Consider the following 26,711-nt stretch of genomic DNA (forward strand, 5'->3'; position numbering starts at 1 on the left):
AGACGGTATAGAAGTTTCAGAATGCAGCAACACATGTCATCAAATTCAGACACCATTACAAAGAATTCAGAGTTTCGGACACAGAAGGAAAACGAATCTTTCAGGCAAATACAAATCTGCACTTCAAAGTTCAAACCAGAACTCAGCTGGACATATATTGCACGGGTATTAAAAAATAGTACACAGGTTGATCTTTGTCACACCAGAATAAGCTAGGAAAGCATGCGTGGAGATTTATTTCTGAACACCACCAGCTCCACCATTGATCAGGTTCCTATAACCACTGGTAACACCAAATGCCAAGCACAATCAGAACACTCCTCTGATCCAGCTCCTATGGCTCTCATTGCGCGGACTTGATCAGCTCCTCGCTGAAGTCCCAGAGTTGCTTTGCCAATTCGTCGCTCTGTCCCAGTTTGGTCGTCTTCTCCTCATTGCAGTCAGCAAAGTATTTTCCTGTCACTCCCCTCAGCTGTGGGTTCAGTCCTACGTAACAAGTAGTTGCTGCTCCCTGAAAAACGAAAGTTTAAAAGTATCAGTATTTGCAAAATAATATCATATTCACTACTTTCTCTGTACTGTTATTGCTATTTAGAAGAGTTGGTTAGAAATATGAATTGGGAAAATCTGGTTCCAAACCTGGTGTACATTCTTCCACAGTACGAAAGTTGCAACTTGAACGATCTCTGCAAGAGAAAACAAGTTGTTTTAGAACACTGTCGGAAGATAAGTGTTCCTAGCTAAGACCAGGACGTAGATTATCTCTGAGAAAAAGGAGCAAGAGATCATACTCAAGAGAATGTAGGAATGCCTCATCAAATTGGTCATGATCAATCCAGGATGAACACTATTAACTGTGATGTTTGCTCCTTCTTCCTGTTGAGTAAAATAGAATTAATTATCCATGATACAGAACGAGATCAAAGGGAGGTAACCTAAATAATCTCTGTAAGTCATAATGGTATCTAACACGGTTCCTAACTTCCTATAAATTTTAAGTTATTTAGCTCCCAAAGTCTGCACTAGTTATTCCTTGCCAGTGACCCCCTTTACTTCATTGTAGTGTACAGCCAAAAGCATCAGGGACATGATGTACATGTTTGACTTCAGGATTCAATCCTTCCCAAAAGATTAAAATAAAGGAGAATGCTAGGAGGATAAAATAATACCTTGAGCCGTCTAGAGAGCTCATTTGCGTGCAGTAAGTTTGCCAGCTTAGATTGTCCATAAGCCATTTTATCATGGTATCTGTCAATAAAAGATCGTTACTTGCAGTTCACTCAACAGTCAATCCCCACAAAGAACCATAAATTCATACATACCTTTTCTCATCATTGATTCTGTCAAATTCAATTCCCTTTGGGTATGTATGGGCGTGGGCAACTGATGACAAGTTCACGATGCGACCCTCAATACCCGTAGACTTGGCAGTGGCTTTCATATTATCAAGGAGGAGATTGGTAAGCAGAAAGTGTCCTGGTAAAACAAATGTCAGTGCCAGACAATGAGACAAGTATTTTAGCTGTTTTCTAGTAAAGACATGTTGGCAATAAGAAAATACCGAGATGATTGGTGGCGAATTGCATCTCGACTCCATCTTTAGACAGTTGAAAAGGGCAGAACATCACACCTGCATTATTTCTGCAGAACAGATTAGGAAGCTGTAAGTCATAATTCAGTGTAATATAGACAAGAGGAAAAGGCTAAATAGATGTGCTAGTGGTCTGCTAGTGGTATACATCGCTGAAAATATATTTAACTGAAGCACAGTAAGTTTTCATGTCAAAGAAAGGCAAGCATAACAACAGCTGAAGAGGGTTACATCAAGATGTTCAGAGGAAGTTTCATCGAGTTGAACTGGTCTGCAAAAGCCCTGACAGACTTGAGGGAGCTGAGGTCAAGCTTCAGAACATCAATATGTGCTGTTGGGTTCTTCTCCAAGATGGTCTTCCTTGCTTCTGATGCAGCCTCAGTGTTTCTCGCGGCAATAATGACATGGGCTCCTCTAAGGGCAAAAACTCTTGATGTCTCCAGACCAATGCCACTAGCTCCTCCTGCGAAACACCAACATTACAGATTTCATCAAAATTAGGACAGAAATAGATCTTAGACATCTTGAAAATAGGTGCTGGTTGTGGCTAATCAAAATTTTATGAACTAAATTATGGTGGTGAAAACTGCACTCAACTCCTGCTGAGGAATGGTGTTAATTACAGATATATACCTAGAATAAGTTTCATGTATCAGAACTACCACTGAGCTAATAGCCCGTTGCGTGGGCCTCCCTTTGGGAGGCCTCCCTTTGTTATAAATTGTAGGTCGTTTTAGCAAATCTAGATACATATCTTTTGCTACGTATCTAGATATATGCTATGTCTAGATACGTAGCAAAAACTATGTATCTAGACTTGCCAAAACGACCTACAATATGGAAATGGGGAGTATTAAATATCCCAATTACATATTTTTGGACTCCTAACCCAATATAGAACCACACTTAATAAGGAGTCACAAACACTGCATAGAAAGATATTTAACATTTTGAAGCGAAATGAAAACACTAGTGAGCAGAAGCGTAGCGCAGGCAACAGGCAACTGTAGCAAAAATCATCATAAAACAAAAATACCAACCAGGAAAAAAGAGCTAAAGCTGCTAAAATAACACTATCAAAGAGAAAATGATAAATAAAATTCTGCAAGGCTAATAATATGTCGATTCAGCCACCCCTTGATCCAGCCTTGGACTTACTGAGCACTCCGACACCCTTGACCTATTCCACAATTATTCTCCTTCCATACATCCCAACAGAGGTGGTGTCACTATCATCAAAGCTTTCATATACATCCCTTGTATACCAACTATTTATATTAGCAATTTCATCAGTAACCAAATTACTAATCATACAGATATGTGTATTTATCTTTTTATATGTAGAGCAGCACATTAACCTAAAATATTAAAACTTCTAGGAAAGCTTCTGTGTAAGGATGAACCAGACTCGGATTTATTCTCAATGAATGAAAATAGTCAACATACAACCAGCCATAGAAATGGGATAAATTTCCCAACTTTTGTGAAGTTAAGGGAACAACGAAACCCCAAAGTAGTATATAGTGAAATGATAAGGATTGAAGATGATAGGCATCTAACTGAAAGGATCCTGCATTGGTGACCTCTTACACTCCATGGCATAAGATTTACATGGAATAACATTGCTTTGATAAATTGTGTGTTAGAAAAGGAGAGATGGAAATGTGCCCCCAAAATGAATTGTGATCTCATGAAGTGCAGGGTTGTAGGTGCCCACAACTTTTTTTGTACATGAAGAAGCAGTTATATCGAAAAACATGGTACTTAAGACTTAGGAACTCAACAAACTACTGTATTACAATATTATATAAGTGTGATATTACCACTGGTAAGACACTGGTGATCTAATCTAACAAAAAAATATCAATTTATGATGAAAATAAGAGATGCATCGCAACAAAAGACGGTACAGTTGTCAGTTTGTGCTTGGGAAAAAAACAAACAACATTACACAATGGACAGTTGATTCAAAGCCACACAAAAATAATTGCCTCTTTGGACCACATGGCCCCAAACTCAAAGCACTTCTTTTCCACACAAAAAGGAAGGAATATACAGCTAGACCATCAATGGGAACAATTAAAAATGAAAATCCATTAGCCCACTGCTGTAATCTAACTACAAAGTAGAGTAGGTAAACATCATCTAATAATAACATTGAAATTTGATGTACGTAAGTCCTTTTACTGTATGGCCATGTTTGGTTAGCACCCTGAATTTTTTGCACAAAAAGACAAATGTATGCATGGAGTACTAAACGAAGTTTATTTGTGAAACCTTTTCACAAATGGGAGTAACTTTTCGAGACGAATCTAATGAGCCAAGTTCCACCATGATTGGCTACAGTGACGCTACAGTAACCGCCCCTGATCATCCTCTGATCATGCGGTCAAAAGGCCTTATTAGCTACAGCACATGCTACAGTACCATAATTGTGGAGGTTGTTTTGTAATTAGACTTCATTTAATACCTCTAATTAGTGGTCAAAGGGGCAAAAAGTTTTTATGAAAACTTTTTCACCCCCTAACCAAACAAGGCCATACAGATCACTGTAACAAGAAGATGTTGGTTGGTAGTCACAGTTCACAGGAAAACTTAAGCACACCTCAACTAGGACTAGTGCAGTTGTAAGAAAACCATTGCCAATGAAACGTGTTAACTGTCAATTACATACACAAAGATATCACAACACTCCTAAAAATCAAGCTCTAAACCCACCTATCAACTGTTCGATGACCAAAAAAAGGTTTTTTTAAGAAAAAACTACCAGCACAAACATACGAAAGGAAACCACACAGAGATTCCTCTGACATTACTAACAAATACAACCATGGAACAATACCCAGCTTTGCAAAATCTTGGTGATTACAGAGCACAGTATTTCAGGAACAAGTTCACAGCACCAGTAGATCCAGTAGAAATCTAAGCATCAATAGATTCAGTAGAATTCCAAGCAACAGCATTAAGCAGGGCAGCATGACGTCACACTTTCAACAACATAAGCATTGCACAGGCAAGATTCAGAGACGAGGCTGCATATGCACGTACGTCCCATTAACAACGACCAGTACAGTTGTGAGGAAAAATACAGTGACAAGAACATGTAACCAGCAATTATATCCGGGTGCACATCTGACATACCACACACAATTTAGAGTAGCAGGTAGAGATCCACCCGCAATCCTCATCAGAAGGGAAAGATCGAGAATCCATAGCATCCCGATTACAGAGGAAAACCGTCGTCTTTTTACCGAAGAATATCAGAGCAGCAAGCATCACCCATTCAACGCAATGCTCAGCGAGTTCGCATAAGCATCGGTTAAGCACCATTAAAAAAGGAATCTTGTTTGCTACCGGCTGATTAACGGGTTACCTGTGATGATGACGGTAAGGCGGCTGGCGTCGACGCCGTCGATGACCTGCTCCGCCGTGGACGCCGACCCGAACCCGCTGGCGCCCGCCTTACCGGTGATGAGCGAGAGGATACCCATCTCCGACTCAACGCCTCAATTTCTCCAACAAAGAACGAGCTGAACCCAACTGAACTGCACCAAACTGCAACCAAAACGACAAACCCAAGAAAAGAACCAAAAGGTGAACACAAAGAAAGCAGCACGGCCAAGAAATCGCAAGATTCACGGAAATCTCGGCAATGCGGCCGTCAGCACACCTCGGCGCGCCGCGCGACTTGTTTAATGCGCCGGGAAGTGGAGCAGAGGGCTGAAGCGGAGGCGGGCGTGCATGGGAAGAGGATGCGGGGGGTCGGGGGGAGAGGGTTGAGGTTATTTATGGTTGGGGGCGCGGGTAGCAGTTTGGTTGGGGGGAGTAGGAGCGCAACAACGCCAACGCGGGGACGGGGCGGGGAAGGAGACGGAGAGGATGACGCACGGAGGGAGGAGGCCGGAACGGAAAGGGTTTAGAGCAGGATCGTGCTGGTGCGGGTTGCGATCCGAAGCTACGTCGTCGTCGCACGCACGCCTTGCCTGCCTGGGAATTCTTGGACAACAGGAGGCGGAGACTTCTAGAAACAGAGAAGAGGATAGAGTTCCTTTTTTTTTCCCTGCCAGGCGTTCTCCAGCTTTTCACAATCGTCACAGAAGGTAAAAAACGAAAGGAGTTTGGACAGGACAGAGACGAGTTTCGTCGTTTGACAGCGATTTCTTCTTCCAATTGCAGAAGAGTTATTATTCATGAGTCGTCGTGAATCTGTCGGCCTCTAGTGTTTCTAGATGTCATTTCAGAGTTTGTGACCATGTGAACTTGGTATAGGAAACGGATTAGGGATCAAGTAACTTTCTTCATTTAGTTGTACTGTACATGTATTGCATCACGGAAAGAAAAAAGTTGTACACGGATTAAAACCTCAATCAGTTACATTCGTTTTTTGCATTAGGTTTTCCTTGTCGGCTGACAATGTAGCTAGTGTCTAAATCCATTTTGTTGTTTCAGGGACTACTACGTGAAAAGCTACAAAACTTGTAGAAAATCATGGTGTGGACTGTGGCAGCGGTTTTTTTCGGCTCTGTTCTGCTGGCCGGTGCTGATTGTTGTGAGAGAAAAGTACGGTTGGCTGTCTGGTGCTGATTTGGTATAAGAAAAAAATATTGTTATTGGTTGCCAGCAGAACAGATTGAGTCTACTAGGAGTTGATTTTGAGTTTTGACAGTGAATTTTGACAGATTTGCAGCACGGTGGAGATAAAATTCCGAAACCTCCTCCACATGGTAAGCAAAACAGACATAATCTCTTTATATAATCTAAACGGATCAGATGGAATCAAATCCTGAGTGTCCTCATATCTGCATTATTGCGCTCTGCTGTCATTGATTTTGAATTTTGATATAGTAGCATCATGGTGGAGATAAACTTACAACTTTTCATCCACATGGCATGAAAACTAGAGAAGTCTTCCTCACATGGCAAGAAAAATAGATCTAGTCTCCCTCGCATGGCAAGAAAAAAAATAGATTTGTCTTCCTCGCGTGGCGAGAAAAATAATAGAATTAGTCTTCCTCACATGGCAAGAAAAATAGGCCTAGTTTCTTTCCATGTCAACGGGAACATCAGACTAAACCATGTGTTGTCCTCTCTCACATTATTTCGCTCTGTTAATGTTGTCAACGGTTCCTCCGTTTTCTTCTCGATTTGCCCTCCTGGTCGCTAGTACAATAGCTGACTACAATACAAATGTGTCATCATCTTCTCTAACAAACAATATCAAGTACAACGTATTATTTTTCTCTCTCTCCAACTGTTTCCGTTAGGTTAAAAACATCTAGCTAATGAAAGGAGAAGTTTCATTGTTTCAGCAGATTTATCTTCATAATAAATCACATTTAATTTCTTTCTGAATAAATAGTTTCAATTTGCAACAATCTGCTTCTACGGTGCTACCCCTGCACCACTACCTGACGTCATATATCAGTAATGATCCACGTAGCTCAATCAGCAGGTGCTCATCTAATTTCCGTTTTTTGTTTAAACTCAAACCTCAAATGATTTATTTTTTTGCGAAACAGCTAGTTTCAACACTGATTGACTACAGTACAATACAGGTGCCATCTTATTCTCTGACCAACACAATTTGTGCAATGTAACCTACTATATGTCAGCGTTAGGTTGATTCTGCTGTCTACACCAGCAAATGAGGAAATTTATGGGGTTCCGGACGAGCTACGTCGGCTCCATTGGGAAATGCAGCAGTAAAACAAAAACCCATGGCCATGGGTTTCAAGTTTCAGCTGCCAACAACCAGGCCGGCCGCTGCTGGTCGATCTGCACGGCTCGTCGGCATCGGCCTCGGCCTCGGCCTCACCGGCTGTCCGGCAGCGTTGCGTCTGTCAATCGTCGCTGTGGTTAGCATCAGCACGTCAATGGCATGGATCCGGTACAGATGGAAAGTTTCGTGCAGGTCAGGTCAGGTCAGGTAGCGTTTGGCAGCAGTAGAGTAAACCAAATCACACCGTGATTTGAAAGAACAATAGACTTTTCAGCTGAGAACCGTTCGTCTTGCTTCCTATTGTCGCTCAAGTACTTGACCGGTGACTGCTGATGCTAACAGGGTCCTAATGCACTGTCAATGTACATCGCTACATGTTTTCCAGCTGATTATTTCAGGCTTCTACACATATTTTATTTATTTGAGAATACATGATTAATCGGCCTGAGTGTTGAACCGAACTTATGTCGTCTTGTGTAACATGTTAAACTATAGAACCATGTTTTAATACATGTTGAACCGGATTGGATGGAGTCAAACTATCACAGAAGTATAATTTTTAACCTTCAACTATAAAACCGAATAATGATGGTCATCATACAAGTTTAACCCTTTAGGTGGTTCCAAAGGTAATTTTGTATGTTCTTTTAAAAAAAATAAAATTCTGGGTAGATCCAGAAAAACAAAACTGATTCATCTTAAATAAGAAAAATATAAAACTACTACCAAAAATTTTCTAAAAATATAACATATCTATTGTTGCTCTGTTTGAGTCTTATTTATTTAAAAATAATAGGCATAACTATGAGCAAATAAACAGTAGGAATATAAAAAAAATTGGATTCGACATGTAGAGTGCCAATAGATATATTACAATTTTAGAAAAATGCTGGCACTTGTTTTGTATTTTTCTATTTAATATGAATTACTTGTGTTATTTCAGTTTAAACTTGAATATTTATAGTTTTTATAAAATAAAACCCACCTTTAAAATCACATAAAGGACCGAATTTGTTTGGTTTTGACAGTTGAATAGTCTTTGTTATTCAGTTTTGTAGTTGAAGGTTGAAAATCAGATTTTTATGATACTTCAAGAATGTATTGTAATGTGCTCGGATGAATGGACAGAAGGGGCAACAACAAGGAAGCAGCCAGCTGTCGTGCTCGATCACTAGCTATACTAGACTTGGCTCCATGCTTTGATTACTTTCCGCAGGGTAGGCCAAGGCATTCCCGTTCCATGTGCAGCCGCAGCACAGCAGCAAGGCCAAGGATTAGCTTAGCAGCTCATCTAGGGGCTCACAGTCACAGCCTCACACCCACACAGAGCATAATACTGGCTTGGGTAAACTGTATCTTGCAGGGAGGCACCAACCACCAAACTGTCGTCTCGCTCTGTCTGTGGTGACTGTGCATGCAGCCATGGAAGATAAGCATGTTGCAGACGATCTGCAGACGATCGGAGAGGCGGCTCGGGGCATGCCGCATGCATGGGAAGATCATACTGGTAGGAGTATCTCACTGCAGGTCAGAGCATGGCCAGAAGTGACAACAGCCTACAAGCATGGATGGCTGAATCATTCTAGCTAGCTAGGGACGAGGGGTGATGGAGAAGGTGCCATCATCTGTTTGGCGTCTTCAGAATCTTCAGCAGCATGCCCTCTGCATTGGTGCGGACTCCGTTGTCAAGGACCACGCTGCTGTCAGTGCTGCTTGGAGATAAGAGATAAGGTGCCTTATTTTCATAAACTGTTCACGCTTTTCTCTAACCATGCAAAGCACAATAAGAGCAAGTATTACAGTTGGCGAAGAACCGGCCGAGTCCAACATGTGAGAGAGAAAGCAGAGAAAAGAGAGAGAAAAATAGGCGTGTCGCGAGCAGGGTTTACCTTTTCGTTTTTTTACCGAATCCCGCCAATTGCCGGAAACGAAATTTCGGCCGAAATTTCGCCAAATTTCGCTAATTCCAAACGGAAAGAGAATTCAAATTAAAAAACGAAATTCCGATGAATTCCGACCGAAATTTCGGTGATTTCGACCGAAATTCGGTGATTTCGACCGGAAAATGATGTCAGTTGTGATTTTCCTACTGTTCCCGAGGTCAAATTAAAAACTTTTGAATACCAACTTTGTTCAGTTTTTCGAGATCTACAACTTTTGTTTTAGGAACTTTTTCATTTGAGCAATGGTTTGAAAGTTATTTAATTATTTCAAAAACCACCAATTAAAAGTCTTGTCATTTCATGTGACAACTTCCATTTTCTCTCTTAGGTCTCAACTAGACTTTTATTATTCTTGTTATTGCGGATATGCCTATAAAATTTCAGGGACATTGGTTGATCCAATTGAAAGTTGTTTTAAATCCAGGACAAACATGATTTGAATTGGTTATCAATTCATGTGACAGTGTTTGAATTTTTTTTTTGATTCAATTTGTATAGAGAATTCCTAAAATGCAATTTGTATAGAGCGAGGAGGGGTCTGGAGAAATGCCGAGCTGCGTCGGATACTAAAAAACTATAAATTCTACCTCATTAGACTACAAATAACCTTGTTTTTCAACTAAAATATAATTTTAGCCTAGCAAATGATCTTAGATTTGAGCGTGTTCTAGTTCTATTTGCTCAGAAGAACATCTAGTTTTTTATCATATTTTTTTCGAATTTTTTATAAATATTTTTCAATTTTTAAATTTGAAAACGAAAAATGGCGAAAAGTACCGGAATTTCATTTCCCGGTAACTAGCGGAAACGAAAAAAAAACCAAAATTTCGCCGAAATTTCACCGAAAAGTTAAACCCTGGTCGCGAGACGCCGGCAAAAGGCGGACGAAATGAACTGCGGTGGACGCTCTCCCAATTCACAACGTCCACGTCGCAGCTTGGCGTTAAATATCGATGGAGCCCACCACGACTGCTCAACGCTTTCGGTGAGCTGGAGCTCCTTGCAGCCGGCGAGCGGGCGAATTCATTAGCTTTGCTCTAAGCAAAGAGTCTTTCTTTTTTTTTACCAGTACCATAAAGTTTTCGATGGAGAATGTTTGACTTTACTATTTTCCTTTCTTTTTACTAGTTACTGCAAAAGCCAAATCGAGGCTCCTGTCATCTTTCCGAAGGGAAAAAGAGGGAGCTTTATTTTCCTTTGGCCTAGAAAAAGCGAGCAGTTTGCCCACGTACACAACGCGGAATCTCCTGTCGGGTCGTTGGACGTTGTATGTCGAGTAGGCTGCACTGCAGCGACATCGTACTAGGATTCCGAGACAGCGAAGAAAGAACCTCCTGTAAATTCTGACGGTAATAATCGCGTAGAAAACGATGGCGTCGCCAGTTATCTGTTATCCCCTCCTGCAAGGGATGTTTGGTTCACAGCCACACATTCTGTGGCGAGCCGAACTTGAGGCAAGCAGCTGTGGCGGGGAAGCAAACACCCCCTGCACACACTTGGCAAAGGGGGGCAGGCACACACTTGGCAAAAGGAAAAACATAGTAGGCTCACTAGATTTATAGTTCCATCCTCCAGCAAGGGGGAGAGGCATTTCCCGATGCAGAGTGGCCGGTTCCACAGGGTAAGCCAGGGCATTGGGCACCACAAGGCTCCATTTCCATGTGCAGCTGCTTCTGCTGCACAGCAAGGCTCAATGGCTTCATCTCATGCGTGTCCATGGACCAGAAAGGGCTCCAATCGTCATGGTTGGTCTGGCAGATAACCATGGTTTGTTGCCAGCAGCTACCCGATGATCAGAATTTCGTGGCTGAATCATTGGAGGCTAGCAGGTGCCGCAGGAAAGGATTTGGAGATGCCACCACGCTTCACCTGCTACTACTATGCGTGGCAACTGTTAATGGTTTGATGTGGACATTGCTGTCAGGGACAGGGACGTGATTGCAGCGAGCCAATTATAAACTGTTCAGGCTGATAACACCGGCTGTTCGATCAGGCTTTACTGGACTTGTGGCCATCAGGAAAGAGCGATTTTTCTTGCAACTAATGCAAGGCAGCGCTCCTGTCATCTTTCCCAAGGAGGAAAAAAAAGAACCTTTTCTTTTCCTGTTGCCTAGAAAAAAAAAGCGAGCCAATAGTTCAGGTACGAGTTCAGCTGTTCAGGTACAATAGAAACTATTGCCTCCACGATTAGATCGTCAACCTGCAAAATGTTGAAAGCCCCAGCTGCAAGCGGAGCTAATTAGAGCTGCAGATTTTCCCCAATTAGTGCTTCCTGTGGACTTCTTTGCACTCTCCAAAGCCCTCCCAAGTCAAGAAGCTACCGGTTTTGGTAGTTCATTACTTGGAGTAGCAAATGAATGAATGATGATCTCAGAGCAGGGGTAGGCTGCATGCCACGCCAGCCATGGTGTCACTGTTGCAAACAATAAGGAGGCACCAATGACTATGGATTCTTGTGGGCAACCTTAATCTCAGCTAGATCTGGACTCTGGATCAAGCACTAAATGGCTGAAAAGTTGGGTGAGCAATGAGACCGGCCTGGGTTTCCATTTGCTCACAAATCAGGAACATACATACACCACTTGACCTTCTATGATAGTGAAGGTACTTTCAAGACGACTGTTGTTCAGGTCACATAGGTAGGCAGTTACACAAAATTGTTAATGAGCATCGATCATGTACTACTTTTGTCCAGTAGCAGTGTAGCACAAGATAAGCATTAAATCGATAGATGAAAAATTGGGTGAAGAATAATTAAGGTTAGAATTTTTTTCCTCTTTGGTTCCTTTTTTATAAAGAATTAAGTCGTATTTACAAGAGAATCTGTGTGAAAGTTAGCGCAAAAAAAAAAGCTTCGTCTTTGGATAAAAGTAGAATAATGGCAAAAGTGAGGTGACCTGTCGAACCTGCAGAACGCACTGAGCGTGCATTTAGTGTGCATAGCAAGATTAGGTCAGGCTGAGCCTAAAAGGGGAGTATGTGGGCCACCGTTACAAAGTGAATTGAATGTTTATGACCACATTGCGTCAGAGATTAACCCAGCATTTTTACAATGTATACTGAGCATGCAAGCTAGTGCCACTAAAATTCAGTAAACGCAGGAAGCATTCCACACTGAATGGAAACGAAGTAGAACACGAAAACAGTAGCTCGAGCTACGAATGAACAATTGAAGATGACACCTCAATGTTACGGGTCATTCTCCAGAGATTTTTTTTTCTGAAAGGCATTCTCCAGAGATTTAGTCTACCCCAACTTGCTTGGGAAAAAAGGCTATGTTGTTGTTGTTGTGTGCATTCTCCAGAGATTGTAACATGTTCGCGAACCGTTATTGAAGATTCGTCATTTGTATCAACAGATATTGACAGTCAATCAGGATAAACTCAAAAGCAGTCCAAATCAGATATTAAACCGCTGATGTTTATTTTTTTTAAAAAAAATCAGAGGCCAGGATTAACTAGTGTGTGTACTGATGTGTCCAGCAACCAAAGCAAATAACACATCAGCAGGCAGTTCAACATCCATCAACACAACACAAAAGCAAGTAGCACTAGGAAATCTTCTTCCAAATCTTCATGTATTTGGGCCATTGACCATTGTAATAGGTAGGACAATCAGGTAGCTCATGAGCTTGTTAGGAAGCTTTTTCTTCAAAATCTTCATGTATTTGGGTCAATGAACCACCTAGATTCATTTTGAATGCATTAATCAACGATGTAACTATCTTATCAGATCAATAAAGCTTGACGAATGGTTCCCCCCACCAAACAATAAATCCTTCGGACTAACATCATCAGGTCCCTCGTGATCCACAGCTCAACATTGCCCGGACTGACAGTAACTTTGCATGGTTGCCAATGCAAGCTGCCCATAAGGCCGTAGTCCATAGACTTCGATGGTCGCAGGACACTGCAAGTGAGTAAATACAGGAGAAACGAAGCCAGAAATGCACATGCTCTCCTTCATCACCTTTTGTTCCTCTTCCTATATAGACAACTGAACAGATGTAGCAGTTCATACAGAACATGTTGTTTGCACAAACGCATAAGCTACTATTTACTACATTGCTTTGCGAAAACCGAAAGAAAATGAACAACACAAGATGGTACTGGTTCAGACACCCTGCCTTCATTCACTGTGCGTTCTTCGGTGACTATGCCGCCTCAGGCTCTCCCAGGTTGAGACGAGCAGGTTTAAAATGTAGTAGTAGATAGTCATGGCACAGGTCCCCACGAAGTTCCAGCAAGAAGAAGGCCAGTACCACGGATACAGCAGCCGGAAGAACAGGCTTATCACGTGCCTTGGGTAGCGACCAACCTGTAGCAAAGCAACAATCCCGTAAGCAACCAGGACAGAATTGTATTATCATTTTACCAGGTTATAATGCTGAATGAAGAAATCAATCGGCTCAATCTAAACAGTGTATTGGTGACAACAGGGCAACAATAAAATACAGAATGCAAGACATGATTGGTTGATTGTTAGAGGAACTCCGCATATCCATCTACGACGCTCCTAGCCTCAATAAAAATTTGTTTGGTATCACAAAAGCAGAGTACATATCATCTGGACATCTGCTTCAGAGTTTTGGTAGGTATCACCAACATAGATGTATCGAATAATATCATATCGTGCAACATTACTTTCAAGGTACATTGCCAAAGGAACCATAGTACAGTGAATTCACAACTGTATTAAGATTGGAGAAAATGTGGTACTCACAGGGAAAAGTAAATCCAATGTATTCCAGGCTGCATGACGTACTGCTCGTGTTGGATAGGTAAGGCCACCAGGAGAAGTGAAGCTGTAGAGGCAGGCCTTTAATCTAGTGCTTGTACTCAACCTCAGTTCCAGCCCTGCAACAATTGATTGATTTCTTAAATAAAGTCTGACCGTGCAGCAGAAGAACAGAATCACAAAATTAGAGCATGCCTGACTCCTTAGGGAACTTATTCAGGGTAATACCTTGAAGTATGCTCATGCAGGAGAGGTAGTGCAGTAGCACTGGCTCAATTTTTAGTTTTTGAACCTGCAGTAAATAACAAAGCAGTTAGTTTCAGATGATGACACAGCTCGACATCAGATGAGCAAAATAGCAAATCTGGTTCACAAAGAGAGCAACCTGATCAGTGAGTTCAATTACAAAGTAATCTGCTGGACCACCAACCAAGAAAGAATTTGGAAAAGTGGGAAAATGCTCTAGGAAACTAGAGAGCAAATGATCTGCACATCGAACATTGCAACACTTAAGTAGCATACAATAAGCACTCTTGGCCTTAAGAAGATGCAGAAAGGAAACCTACCCTGATCATAGAAGAACATGAATCTAGATAGCAGAAGGAAAAGGTCTCTACCAGCCTATGGAATAATGATTGTTAGGAGACAAGAGATACATTATCCTTGGACATTGGTAGAAGAAAAGAGGTACAGGAGAACTTAATCAAGAGAGAGAATAACCTGTAATGATATTTTAGTAAGTCGGTCAGGGATTAGTGCAACATCTTCAAGGAGATACTGTTTAACAAAATAAAGAAATGTAAGTGGTTGAATACGCATTGAGAGTAATTTTGAAATGTGACGAATCAAGAGGAACCAAACGAACACTTACATGATACAAGGAGAGAAAATGTCTTGTATTTGTTTGTATGTCAATCCTATGGGAAAAATATTATTAGACCGTGGCAGTTTCAGGGAGAGAAAAAAAGGACAACCATGATATGTTCTCAACTATTATACTGTAGAAAAAGCTGAAGTAAAATACATTAATAATTAATAATGATGGCTTTTATATTTGCAATCATACCAAAATACATTTGTAGCACCTTGAACAAGGGCAGAGCTGTATCTTAGCGATATTTCTTTTCCATCAAGAGGAGCTTCAAACAACTGCATAACAAAATTGTGATTACTAAAATGAGGTAAAAATGGTAGTGACAACAAGTTGGAGAATAATATCTTGTCAGAAGGACAGACTAATCAATCCAGAGCAAGTCAGAATTTTTCCCATCCTGAAATACTAGTTTGACTAGTTATTGGTGTTAATACATAAACCTGAACTGTAGTCTAGTTACTTCAGTAATGAATATGATATCCTATCCTTGGCCTTGAATCATTTAAATATGTTACACACAGCACACAGTATTTTTGGTAAACACAGACATTTCTGTACTTGTGGACTATGTGCATTAATGTAGGACATTGCAAGAATTAAAATAGTGAAAACATGTGCCCCAAGAAATCACTGAAAGCAATGTTTTTTTTCTTAAAACTTAAACGAATACTATAAAAGACATCAACTAAAAATAGAACACATGGTATCTTGGTAATGGAATTGTGCCTGTAAATGTACATCCTTCGAATATTTGTCAACTTAAGTAGCACAACATACCCATTTGTGGAAAAGAAGTGCAAATATATTGGACGCAAAGGACTGACTCCACAGTTGCACTATCAACTCGAGTATTCGCCTCCCACTTTCAGGCACTCTAACAAAATGATTGGCAAGAATTTCATAGAAGCACAGCCGACCATCTTCTCGTTCATCTACTGGAGCAATGCCATCATCATTCTCGCTCATAATTGCATCTGTTCAGAGTATAATGCAGTTACTTCTTACATAAGACTGAATACACTATTTTGCTAAAAAAAATAGATTGGTAAACAATAATCAGAATTTATGGTAAGATGAAGTTGCAAGGCAACAGAAACGATTGTACAGCAAAAATAATCATTGTAGCCTAATGATTCAAGGAAATCAAAAATGCGAAAATTCCATTTCTGTTGTTCCAAGTGAAAAATCGATTAAATTTCTTCCAATAACTGCTCATCCTATGTGAATATGCCACTGATATTTATTTACTGATTAACATATTTATAGAAACCATGGTGCAAACAATCTGAGGTAAATAATATATAATCATATAAACTTAGATAGTGATAAAGGGTGTCGCTTTCTGAGCCAGGTCCGAGCACCCAACATGAAATCATCAGGCAGGTGCAAAAGAACTTACTAACACATCAGAAAAGCTAAATTTGCCATGGAATGGATTGCAAGTACCTCAATAAAATTATTTGATAATACCAAATTAATGACATGCCATCAGGTCAAAAAATGTGTTTCATTATTCCATTTTAACTACCTTTGTCATACTTAAATGTAGCTCAGGGATCTTAAAAATTTTATTGTAAGATGAAGTTGCAACCCAACAGAAAGGAATTATACAGCAGGAAATCATCGTAGCCTAATGACTCACAGAAATTCGAAATGCAAAATTTCCATTTCTCTTGTTCCAAATGAGAAATCAATTAAATTTCTTCTAATAGCTGCTCATCCAATGTGGATATGCCAATCATATTTATTTGCTGATTAACATGCTTATAGAAACCATGGTGCAAACAACTGACGGCAATCATATTAGCATCATATAAACTGAGGTAATGATAACGAGTATCACTTTCTAAGTTGGGTCCGAGCAGCCAATGTGAGAATATTAGACAGGTGCAAAAAACTTCCTAACCCATGAAAAGAGCTAAATTTGTCACGGAATGAAGTGCAGCTAATATTACTAATTTGGAAATCCCAACTTAAATTTGTCACGGAATGAAGTGCAGCTAATATTACTAATTTGGAAATCCCAACTTAATGATATGACATCAGGTCAAAAAATCTGTTTCGTTAGTCCCTCTTAACTACCTCATGGCCATACTTTCATTTGCTTCATGCGCCACATGGAAAACTAGGAGACCACAGTAATTCTAAACACTATATCAATGCCAAGCATCTTTATCTTTACTATTGGAAAGGAACGAATAATGAAACTAGCACCAGAAAATATTAAAGATGGCACCTCGGGCACGATCATCCACCTTCAATGCGATATCGGCAAACAATTGCTGCAGTATCTGGAGACGCTGCGAGTTTGAGCTCAGAGCCTGTGTTCAAGCGGGGCAAAAGTATGGTGAGACACATGCACATTATGATCTCAACCACTCAGACTTCAAGTACACATACACTGTACAAATGCATCATCCTTTTGAGATAGAATTAATAATTCTTAATTGCAGATATTGGGATCAAATGATAATATTGATGCCTTTTCTGTTAATAAAATCATCATACAGCAACAGAGGGAAGGGCATGAAAGGCTGGTTTTGAAAGGATAACAATCAATGCTGCACAATTGGCTGCAACAGACGAGAAATCCTGATTTCTTAAGGGAAGTTCAAAAAAATTGGCTAACATGCAATTGGGGGTACTCAGCGAGAGTGGCACGAGCAGGTCAGCAGGTCCATGCTCCCCATGTCTCCCGGCGTACGGCCTCACCGCGGTGCACCCGCACGGGACCCCAGCCCCCGCGCGTCTCGCCCCCCCCCCCCCCCCCCCCCCCCTACAGGCTAGTCTCCCCTGTACCCTTCCCACTACCCCTCTCCTCCCGCCGCCACCCATGAATCCCCGTGGAGCCGCGCGAGCCATTAGGCCTCAACCGCGCGCGACGAGCACAAATTGCTGGAAAAATTTAGCAACCCCAACAGCCCCGGGCACGAAAACCGACACCGCACGAAATCGCAGCAGCGAGCACCCCGCGCGGGGGTTCGGATTTCGGAAGCGGCCGCGGCCGGTACGGTACCTTCTGCAGCTTGCGCTCGATCTCGAGGGAGAGCGCCTCGAGGCGGTCGGTGGAGCTCCGGCTCCGCATGGCCGCTGCCGCCGGGAGGTGATCGCCGGAGGCGGGGGCGGTCCTGCGAATTGAGCGGTGGAATTTTTTGGCCCGAAAAGAAAAAAAAATTGCTCCGCGTTTGATGGGTGGATGGATATGGGAATACCGGAAAGGAAAAACGGATGCGGACGTGGAGGCCCGGATCTGCTGCGGCTGTCACGCTCGCTGACACGTGCCGGCCGCCGGATCCGCGACGCCCGGTTGCTTCCGCCTCGCTGTCCGGTCGCCGATGAGCCGGCCGAAGCGTCCGGACCGGATAAGCTCCGTCCGAGCTTTTCAAATTTTAACAAATTTCTCTTTTGATTTATTCCAACCGGATTGGGGTTTATTCTCGAGAAAAAGAAAAAAACAAAGACCGGACTCGGATTTTAGAGGGGCCCATGTTGTGTGTGTGTGTTGTGAATCCGTAAGGCCCAGACGCAGGTGCAGCAGGGACAGGCCTTGAGCCAATGGTTTGCAGTCTAATTCTCACTGTGGGCCACATTGTGCGGCCCCCCGAAAAGTTCATCCAAAAAATTCAGATGTCAGAACAAAGTCCCAATACTTTTGGGCGAGAATCAAAGATCGATCAAACTTCGAACCGAGAATCGTTCGAGCTCGAGCAAGAACCATCAAAATTCTTTTCTACACACAGCAGTATGATTGAGGGTTGATCCCCATAGGGGCTCCAACAAATCAAGAGACAAATTTTGTTCTCTTGTCTATTGTCCGTGCGAATGGACAGGAACAATGCATGACGCCTATGTACATGACGGAGATCGAGTGACCGGCGGAAGCAGCAGCTCAGCCTACGCGCCCCAATCTCACACCCCCGCGGGGCTGCCGCCTTTCCTCGGGTCGCTGACGGCGGTGAGCATCCCGCGGAACGCGCCGCCGCCCGACGCGGCCGGCGCCGCCAGCTCGTGCACGATGAACTGGCACACGGCGGCCGAGCCCGTGCTCTGCAGCCGGTGCCCCCGCTGCTCCAGGAACGCCTTGGCGCCGTCGCTGAGCGCGATCACCTCGCCGGAGGCCACCGTCTCGTCCTCGTACGTCACCACGTTGGGGATCAGCTGCAGGGGAAAAAAAACAGTGTGCTCAGGAATTGAGATCGAACCGGTGGCCATGGCGTCGTGGTGCCTGCTTTCGTTTGGTGGTGGTGTACCTTGTGGTAGACCCTGGGCTGCTGGACGGCGGCCAGAGGATCCATGCCGACGACGAAGTGGTTCAGGAAGACCTGGAGCACCGTGGCGATGATGTTCGTCCCGCCGCTGCCGCCCACGACGCCGGCGAGCTGGCCGTCCTTGAGTATGACGAGCGGCGTCATGGAGGAAAGGGGCCGCTTGCCCGGCGCGATGAAGTTCGCCGGCGCCGGCGGGAGCTGGCCCGGCGCGCGCTTCGCGGGGACGGAGAAGTCGTCCATCTCGTTGTTCAGCACGATGCCCGTCGACGGCGACAGCACCTTGGCGCCGAAGTAGTAGTTCACCGTCGTCGTCATCGCCACCGCGTTCCGGTCGCCGTCCACCACGCACAGGTGGCTCGTGCCGCGGTCGTCCAGCTGCCTCCATCTGATCGATCGACGCCATGCCACCAAACAAAAGAGGAATTCATCAGTCGGTGATCTGATCTGACGCTTGCAATCAGGAGATGTGCTGATGCTACGATGCAGCCGCGTACTTTGGGAAGTAGTAGCCGGGTGGGAACGTCGTGTTGTCGACGATCCTCTGGCGGATCCTGTCGGCGAACGGCAGCGACAGCATCTCGGCAACGTCGCCGGCCACGTTGACGAAGTCGGGGTCGCCGAGGCCCATCCGGATGGCCAGCATGTGCTTGATCGCTTCGATGAGCCGGTGGATGCCGAGGAACCCCTTCAAGAACCCGAGCGACTTGTACCCACTCAGGACATTCAGAATCTGCAGCGATCACAAGGGAGAAATCATTGCTGCCACTCTGAAGGAACCAACTGGATGCCAAGATCCATTCGAGCAGCAAGAGCACTGATCTGAGTATCTGACCATCGCCACTCCGACGGTGCCGCTGGACGGCGGCGGCATGCCGAGGAAGGTGTAGCCCATGGCGTCGGCGCGCAAGACGTCGCTGACCTCCACCTTGTACCCCCTCAGGTCCTCCACCGTCACGATCCCGCCGGCCGCCCTGACGTCGCGGACGAACGCCTCCCCGACGGCGCCGCCGTAGAACGCCGCGGCGCCCTCCTCGGCGACGCGCTCCAGCGCGGCGGCCAGCGCCGGGTTGCGGCACGTCTCGCCGGCCGCCAGCACCCGCCCCCGCGGCGCGAACACGGCGCGCAGGCCGGGGTCGGCGAGCACGTCGGCCTCGCTGCTCTTGAGCGCGCGGGCCACGTACCACACGATCTCGTACCCGTCGCGGGCAAGGCGGATCGCCGGCGCGACGAGGTCGCGCCAGGGGAGCCGGCCGTACCGCGACCACGCGGCGTGGAGGCCCGCGAGCTCGCCGGGGACGCCCATGGCGAGCGCGCCCTTGTACTTGGTCGACGGGTCCGCCGCGTACATGTCCTGGTGTTTGCACAAGCACGAGAACAAGTTTGCTGTGAGAACAAGCTGCAAATTCTCGCTGTTCTTTATTAAAGGCTGTAGCGCTGGTGAAAAACACTGTAACATTTTTTATTTGTTTGTGGTAGATATTGTCCTATCATGACCTAACTAGACTCAAAAAATTCGTCTCGCAATGTACATTAAAACTATGCAATTAGTTTTTTTATTTATCTACATTTAGTACTCCTTGCATGAGTCATTTTCTACATTTAATGTTTCGATGTGATGGAAAGTTTGGTTTTTGTGGGGGTTTTTGGGATCTAAACGGGGCCAAAATTTCTTTTTGGGACCCTTCAAAAAAAATTCTTTTTGGGAAAACGAGCTTGTTCTTCAATTGGAACAGCAAAATATTGCTTAAATGTTGAGAAACGCATGTGAGGATGGTACGATGACGAACAAGCAACTGACTTGTCAATTTTCATCCTGTGAATCTCTGAAATGAAAGCAGAGGGCAGAGTTCGAAAAAAAAGCAGAAGATAGAGTAGGGCCAGAAGTTTTCAGAAAGCTAGCACACGTAAAGTACCACTAGTAGTAAGCTAAAAAAAAAAAAGGGGGGGGGGGGGGGGGGGGGGAATGCTACGCTTTCTCTGATCCCATGTCGCGCGTTCTACCTGCCACACTAATTTGCAAGGATTGTTTAATCCTGTGCTGTTGGGATCGTGGGCGTGCTGGTCACGTGGTGGCTATATAGAAAAATAAAAAAGGCTTGTGATAGAATATTAGGCCAAATCAACACTTTATTAAGTCATGCGTTGACACCCATTAGGCCCATTACCCATATGTACTGCATATATGGTCTTGAGTCTTGACGAGAAGTTTCATAAGTTTCTAAAACCGTCTTCTAAATATGCGGTAAATTTTACTGATTCTTACATGTGCTCGTATTTTTCTAAATATAAGTTTCACCCAAGATTTTAGAAAAAAACAAAAACCAAGCAACCTGTTTCAATTTGTCCTTGATTGAGTCTATTTATGATCTCCGCTCTATGATTTTTAATAAAACTTTGCTTTCGGAAGCAATGGCTACTTGATTCTTTGAGCTGGACCAACTTCCGTGGTCATCTATCATTTGCCCGAGCACTGCTGGCCCACCGGACAGCGACGCGCGCACCACCCAACAGAACGGGACCCAACTGGCTTCGGCCAGGTGTCACACGGCCCCACATGTCATGGACGGGGGCACGACGAGCGCGCGGGGTCCCGTCCTCTCTTTCCCCGCGCGCCTGCTAGCTGGAGATCGGAGCTGCTGATTTGTGCGAGCAGGACGACGGGTCGTATGGATGGGTGGGGGGCACGTACCGGCGTGGCCGCGCCCGGCGCGGTCTCCCGGGCGTCGAAGGCGGCGGCCCGGCCGGAGGCGGCGTCCCGGACGACGACGAAGGCGCCCCCGCCGACGCCGCTCGACATGGGGTGCACCACGCCGAGGCAGAGCGCGGCGGCCACGGCGGCGTCCACCGCGTGCCCGCCCGCGCGCAGCGCCGCGGCGCCCACCTCCGAGCACCGCGCGTCGTCCGCCGCCGCCGCGCCCACCCCGGACTCCACCTCGTGCCGGCTCAGCCGCGCGCCGCTGACCTTGGGACCCGCAGCGCCGGCGCCGCCGCTGCCGGCGTTCCCGGAGCTCAGGAGCAGCAGGACGCCCGCCAGGACCAGGAGCGCCGCGGCGATGGCCAGCGCGGTCCAGGGCCGGCTGCTCCGGCGCCCCCGGGGAGGGTGGTCCTGCTGCGCGACGACCGCTCCGGCGGCCCCGAGGAGAGGCCCCCGCAGGCCCCCTCCGCTCTCTGCCATGGCTAGCTGCTCGCGCCGGATAAGAGAGATTCTCGCCGGGATTCCAGCCGGACACGACGCGAGCCGGGGGAAGGGAGAGGGGATTGTGGGATTCCCGGATGGCGAGAGGCTGCGAGAGCGAGAGCTCGGCCGCGTGCTCTTGGCGTGTGGGTACCTGCAACTGCAACTATATAGACATTAGACAGTGCCCCTCTGGCCAATTAGACGTCTCCGTTGGCGCCGATTTTTACCTCTCCCGCTAAAACGGCGCGAGGTGGAGCTTAGTTTGTTTATATAGCAATCAAATGCAAGCAAGGCGCAAGTTGCACTTGTCTGCATCAGCGGCGCTGTTGAAGAACAGGCTTGATTTTTCTCTTTCTTTTTTTTTCGTCCATAGTTTCTTTCGCCGGATAAGTTAAATAGAACCACAATTTGCACTTTTTTTTTTTGAAAAGTTACAGTTTGCACATCTTTATTGCCGGTTCCCAGATGGATTGTGATGTGATCTGCATGTACCCCGTGCTCGGAAGCAAACCGACTGGCGCAAAGAGAATAGTAGTTCATGGCGTCATGCGAACCACACGACGGACGAAATTCTTATAGGGCGCGTGTTTGTTGCTGGCCGCTAGCAACGAACAACACGTATCTAAGGAATAGGCACCCACGTGCAGGCGGGAGCACGCAGACTCTTTGTGCACTCGTTCATTTCGCGTGACTCGTGATGCCTCCATCCACATCTTTCTCCTTCATTCAGATTTTCTCTCTCAGATTCGTAGGTTCGTGATTGATTCGTTGTATTGGGCTTGTAAAGAAAACTAATATGTTCTACGTGTTGAAATTTTGTTCAATTAATTCTGCTTTTAGATTTGGGTTTTCGTGGTGTCAATCTGTGTAGCGCCCACATGACCCATATGGATATACTTAAGTCTGGCTAGTGCTAACAAAAATGCAATTGGGAATGTGTACCATCTGCCGCTGGGCATCAGTGTATTAGCAATGTATAATAAATATAAAATGTATTTGCCACAAGCTAATCTGTATGGGCGCTCATCGCTAGCAACCACCGACGAGCATTCGCCAGCAGCAGCACAGCAGTGAAGCGCACGCCCATTATCAGCCCCATATTCAAAGATCATAGTTTTATATTTTAAAGTTTTTAGAACTACAAAGTTTGTTAGTGTGCTAGTTCAAAGTTCATAGTTTCGGATTTCAAAGTTTGGGAGAAACTATAAAAGTTTTATTACGGTGCTAGTACTAAGTTTATATATTCAGATTTCAAAAGTTTTGGGACTACAAAGCTTATTAGCATGCTAGTACAAAGTTCATAGTTTTGGATTTTAACGTTTTTGGAGCTGTAAAGTTTATTATTGTGGTAGTATAAAGTTTATAGTTTCATATTACAAAGTTTTTGGAGCTGCAAGTTTTATTACTATGCTAATACAAAGAACATGGTTTCAGATTTCAAAGTTTTGGAAATACAAGATTATTTGTGTGAGCGTACAAAGTTCATGCTTTCATATTTCCAAAGTTTTGGAACTACAAATTTATTAGTACATAAGTACAAAGAACAAAGCTTCATATTTCGAAGATTTTTGGATCTAAAGTTTAGTAATGTGATAGTAAAACGTTAATAGCTTCAGATTCAAAAGTTTTCGAACTAACACATTATTATTGTAATACAAAGTTCATAGTTTTATTAGATTTGAAAGTTTTTAGAACTACATAGTTATTAATGTGCTAGTACAAAGTTTCACAGTTTTTTAGATTTGAGAGTCTTTTAGAACTACAAAGTTATTAATGTGCTAGTGCAAAGTCATGTAGAAATATTCTCACCCTAAAAGTTTTGGATATGGAATATTTCATATAAAATTTAAAAATTTCAATATAACGGTAGTAATAAGGTTTTGACCTACAACCTAAAGTTTTCCGTGTGTATATTAGAAGTTTTCATATTCATAATGCAAATTTTGGAATTATGTTGTTTTCAAATTAAGAGTAAAATACTTAAGATCTGCATGTAGTAAGTTTTAAATTTGTAGTGCTAAGTTTCGGATCTAGGAGTACAATGTTTGAAATATGCTAGCAAAAAGTTTATGAATATGTGATCACAAAATTTTTTAATTCTAGCTACAAAGGTTTTAGATTTGTGGTTCAAAGTTTGAGAACAGTTAAAAGTGGGGATGTGCAAAGTTAATTATATTTTTATTTATTTATTATGCTTGATGGGAAGTTGCATGTATAAAGTTCTATATATATTACTAGAAAAGTTTTTAACATAGTGGTATAAATTTTGAAAATATTCAGTTGAAAATACGATGCACAAAGTATTTAATATATGAATTTGATGTTTTCAAGTTGTGGGGTATAAAGTTTTGACTATGTTATTTAAAGGTGAGTGACATAGAGGTATAGACTTACATGTGCATGCTTTTAATTTTTTGTATCTTTTTGCTATTAGATTACAATGTTTTATTTTCTGTGATCTTTTTTATATAAAGTTTTGACTATATTATTTAAAGGCTAGTTGATCTATTTAGCTAGACTCTTGGAGATGCTCTCACATCTCCGGCTTCTCCTGCTTTTGTTGAACCTTTTTTCTTCTTTTTTATATTATTTCACCATTATATACCATTTTCTGGAGCTCTTTTTACGTGATGCAGTAAAAAAATAACACACATTTTTCCGGTATGCTTGATGTTTTTATTCGTCGAAATCCTAAACTTCATACCATGCACATTTTTTTTCTTGTATTTTTGCTTCATTTCGACATTTTGTTCAACATATAAACTTTTGGTTGGATGAAATAACGTTCATCTTCTGCTTTCATATGTATGTGAAAGCAACAGCCCCGCCCGTATACTTCCCTCGCACACCGCTGTCCTGGAAGAAAAAATATGAAAAAATTTAATGCTAGAGCCAGAGCAGGGTAGTACTAGCTGGTTTCGTGTCCGCTAGGAACGCTCGCGCGCCGGTAGCATTGCGCGTCGCTTGCATGTCGCAGCGAACGCTCGTCCAATATGAGCCCCCCACAACGGAGGTCTGACCGTCTGAGCAGGATGACAGTATGCAGGAGCACTCAACAGAACGGACAGAAAACGGATCATGTGTAGGAGCTGACCAAATCTGGTAGGCCAGTCCTGGTTCTGCTCCAACTAAAAAGGCGCGCGTGTGGTCGTTTAGTTTTTTTTTTGTTAAGGCAGGGAAGCCTACGGCACTGGGTACACCCTTTTTTTTTAACGCAGTGTTTGGAAGATGTTTCTTTTAATTTGCCTTCGACACGAGCAGCAATGTTCAGGATAAAAACAGAGCGAGTGGCGCCTGATTCAAGCTTCCAACCATGAATGAAAATGGAACGAAAATGACCTGCAGCCAGAACAGCTGCAGCTTATGTGTCATACCTTCGTTCCAAAAAGGAGGTGATCTGCGTGCAACACGTTTTCTTGCCCCCCTCGACGACGTTTTCCATCGAGAGGAATTGATGGAGCGCAGGCGCAGTTTATAATATTGTGTGTAACTAAACGACCTAAACAAATGCTCAATTTGATGAAGAAGCTGTCGTGCGGTGGAGTACGTTCAGGCGAGGCCGCGAGGCTGAACTCTGCTATTCTGACGGGGCGGAGGAGAAGGTTAGTTCCTGCCTTGACCACGTCGCGGTCCGGGGCGGCACGGCACGGCACCGGCGCTGAACCTTTCTTGCACGTCTCGTCGCCTCCCTCTACCCCCTCGAGGTCTCAGTCTCAGCTCAAGTGCTGCTCGACCGTGACCGGGAGGGGGGCGGCCGCGCCTCCATGCCTCGGTCGCCTCGCCGACCGTCTCGCCGCCGGCCGGTCGTCACCTGGCTGCTGTCCCTGCTTAGACGAAAGGATGGAAAAGGTTAAGGAACTTGACGGCACCTCCGTGCACGGCCTGCGTCATCCTCTGCGCAAGCGAAGGTGGTAGAGGAGACGCCGGGGAAGATGATGGGCATCATGCATTGCCGGGGGTCTCTGTATGGAGCAGCAGAACCTGTCTAGATGCACGGCTGCTGATCGCGGTTGCTGCTTCATGTTACTATTAGCTATGACAAGTAGTACAAAGTTGTAGGCGTACACGGCAACACGGGTACACCAGTCGACTGACTCTCCGGAGGCGAATTGTATTTGTAGGGCGCTGATTCCTGGAGCACGAAAACAAGTTCGAAATTCCCTCCTAGTAGTTGCTGTCAGTTGTTAAAAAAAAGGTATAACAGAAGTAACCGTGTATCGAGTTGCAGGCAGACACCTTCATTCAGTCATTCAGCACGGTGACTAGGACTAACTTCTAGACGAAAGACGTAAGCAACGTATCACAATTAGCAGCAGAGACAAAAATGGGTAGCCAAGATGATGGATTCAGGTTCAGGACGGGCGTAACTTGCGTATCTCAGCAAGCTTTTCCTTTTGGAGC

The 26,711-nt window shown here is 44.2% G+C and overlaps 3 protein-coding genes across 6 annotated transcripts; all 3 read right to left on the minus strand.

Moving 5' to 3' along the window:
* Window positions 1-14: 14 nt before the first annotated feature.
* On the minus strand, window positions 15-5,487 carry LOC120705971 (short-chain dehydrogenase TIC 32 B, chloroplastic-like). Its single transcript, XM_039990517.1, has 9 exons — window positions 5,262-5,487; window positions 4,965-5,146; window positions 1,823-2,054; window positions 1,562-1,641; window positions 1,323-1,476; window positions 1,170-1,248; window positions 792-876; window positions 640-686; window positions 15-511 (listed from the first exon to the last, which is right to left on the minus strand). Exons 2-9 carry the CDS (start codon window positions 5,080-5,082, stop codon window positions 344-346), a joined length of 963 nt encoding a protein of 320 aa, XP_039846451.1. The 5' UTR covers window positions 5,083-5,146; window positions 5,262-5,487; the 3' UTR covers window positions 15-343.
* Window positions 5,488-13,189: 7,702 nt separating this feature from the next.
* LOC120705973 lies at window positions 13,190-18,194 on the minus strand. Of its 4 annotated transcripts, XM_039990520.1 has the most exons (12): window positions 18,077-18,194; window positions 17,881-17,992; window positions 17,101-17,185; window positions 15,642-15,838; window positions 15,057-15,139; window positions 14,862-14,907; window positions 14,711-14,767; window positions 14,557-14,611; window positions 14,376-14,476; window positions 14,219-14,282; window positions 13,976-14,109; window positions 13,190-13,570 (listed from the first exon to the last, which is right to left on the minus strand). In XM_039990520.1, the coding sequence occupies exons 2-12, from the start codon at window positions 17,947-17,949 to the stop codon at window positions 13,382-13,384; spliced, it is 1,080 nt and encodes a 359-aa protein (XP_039846454.1). In that variant the 5' UTR covers window positions 17,950-17,992; window positions 18,077-18,194; the 3' UTR covers window positions 13,190-13,381. The 4 variants fall into 4 exon arrangements, with proteins under 4 accessions (XP_039846454.1, XP_039846453.1, XP_039846456.1 ...); XM_039990519.1 differs by lacking the exon at window positions 18,077-18,194 and having other exon boundaries at window positions 17,881-18,045; XM_039990522.1 differs by lacking the exon at window positions 18,077-18,194 and having other exon boundaries at window positions 17,120-17,185; window positions 17,881-17,951.
* Window positions 18,195-18,536: 342 nt separating this feature from the next.
* On the minus strand, window positions 18,537-22,472 carry LOC120705974 (glutathione hydrolase 3-like). The gene is made up of 5 exons (XM_039990523.1): window positions 21,822-22,472; window positions 19,965-20,483; window positions 19,627-19,862; window positions 19,115-19,517; window positions 18,537-19,022 (listed from the first exon to the last, which is right to left on the minus strand). Exons 1-5 carry the CDS (start codon window positions 22,305-22,307, stop codon window positions 18,774-18,776), a joined length of 1,893 nt encoding a protein of 630 aa, XP_039846457.1. The 5' UTR covers window positions 22,308-22,472; the 3' UTR covers window positions 18,537-18,773.
* Between the last annotated feature and the right edge of the window lie 4,239 nt (window positions 22,473-26,711).

Source organism: Panicum virgatum, chromosome 5K, assembly GCF_016808335.1.
Source record: "Panicum virgatum strain AP13 chromosome 5K, P.virgatum_v5, whole genome shotgun sequence".
Taxonomy (NCBI): domain Eukaryota; kingdom Viridiplantae; phylum Streptophyta; class Magnoliopsida; order Poales; family Poaceae; genus Panicum; species Panicum virgatum.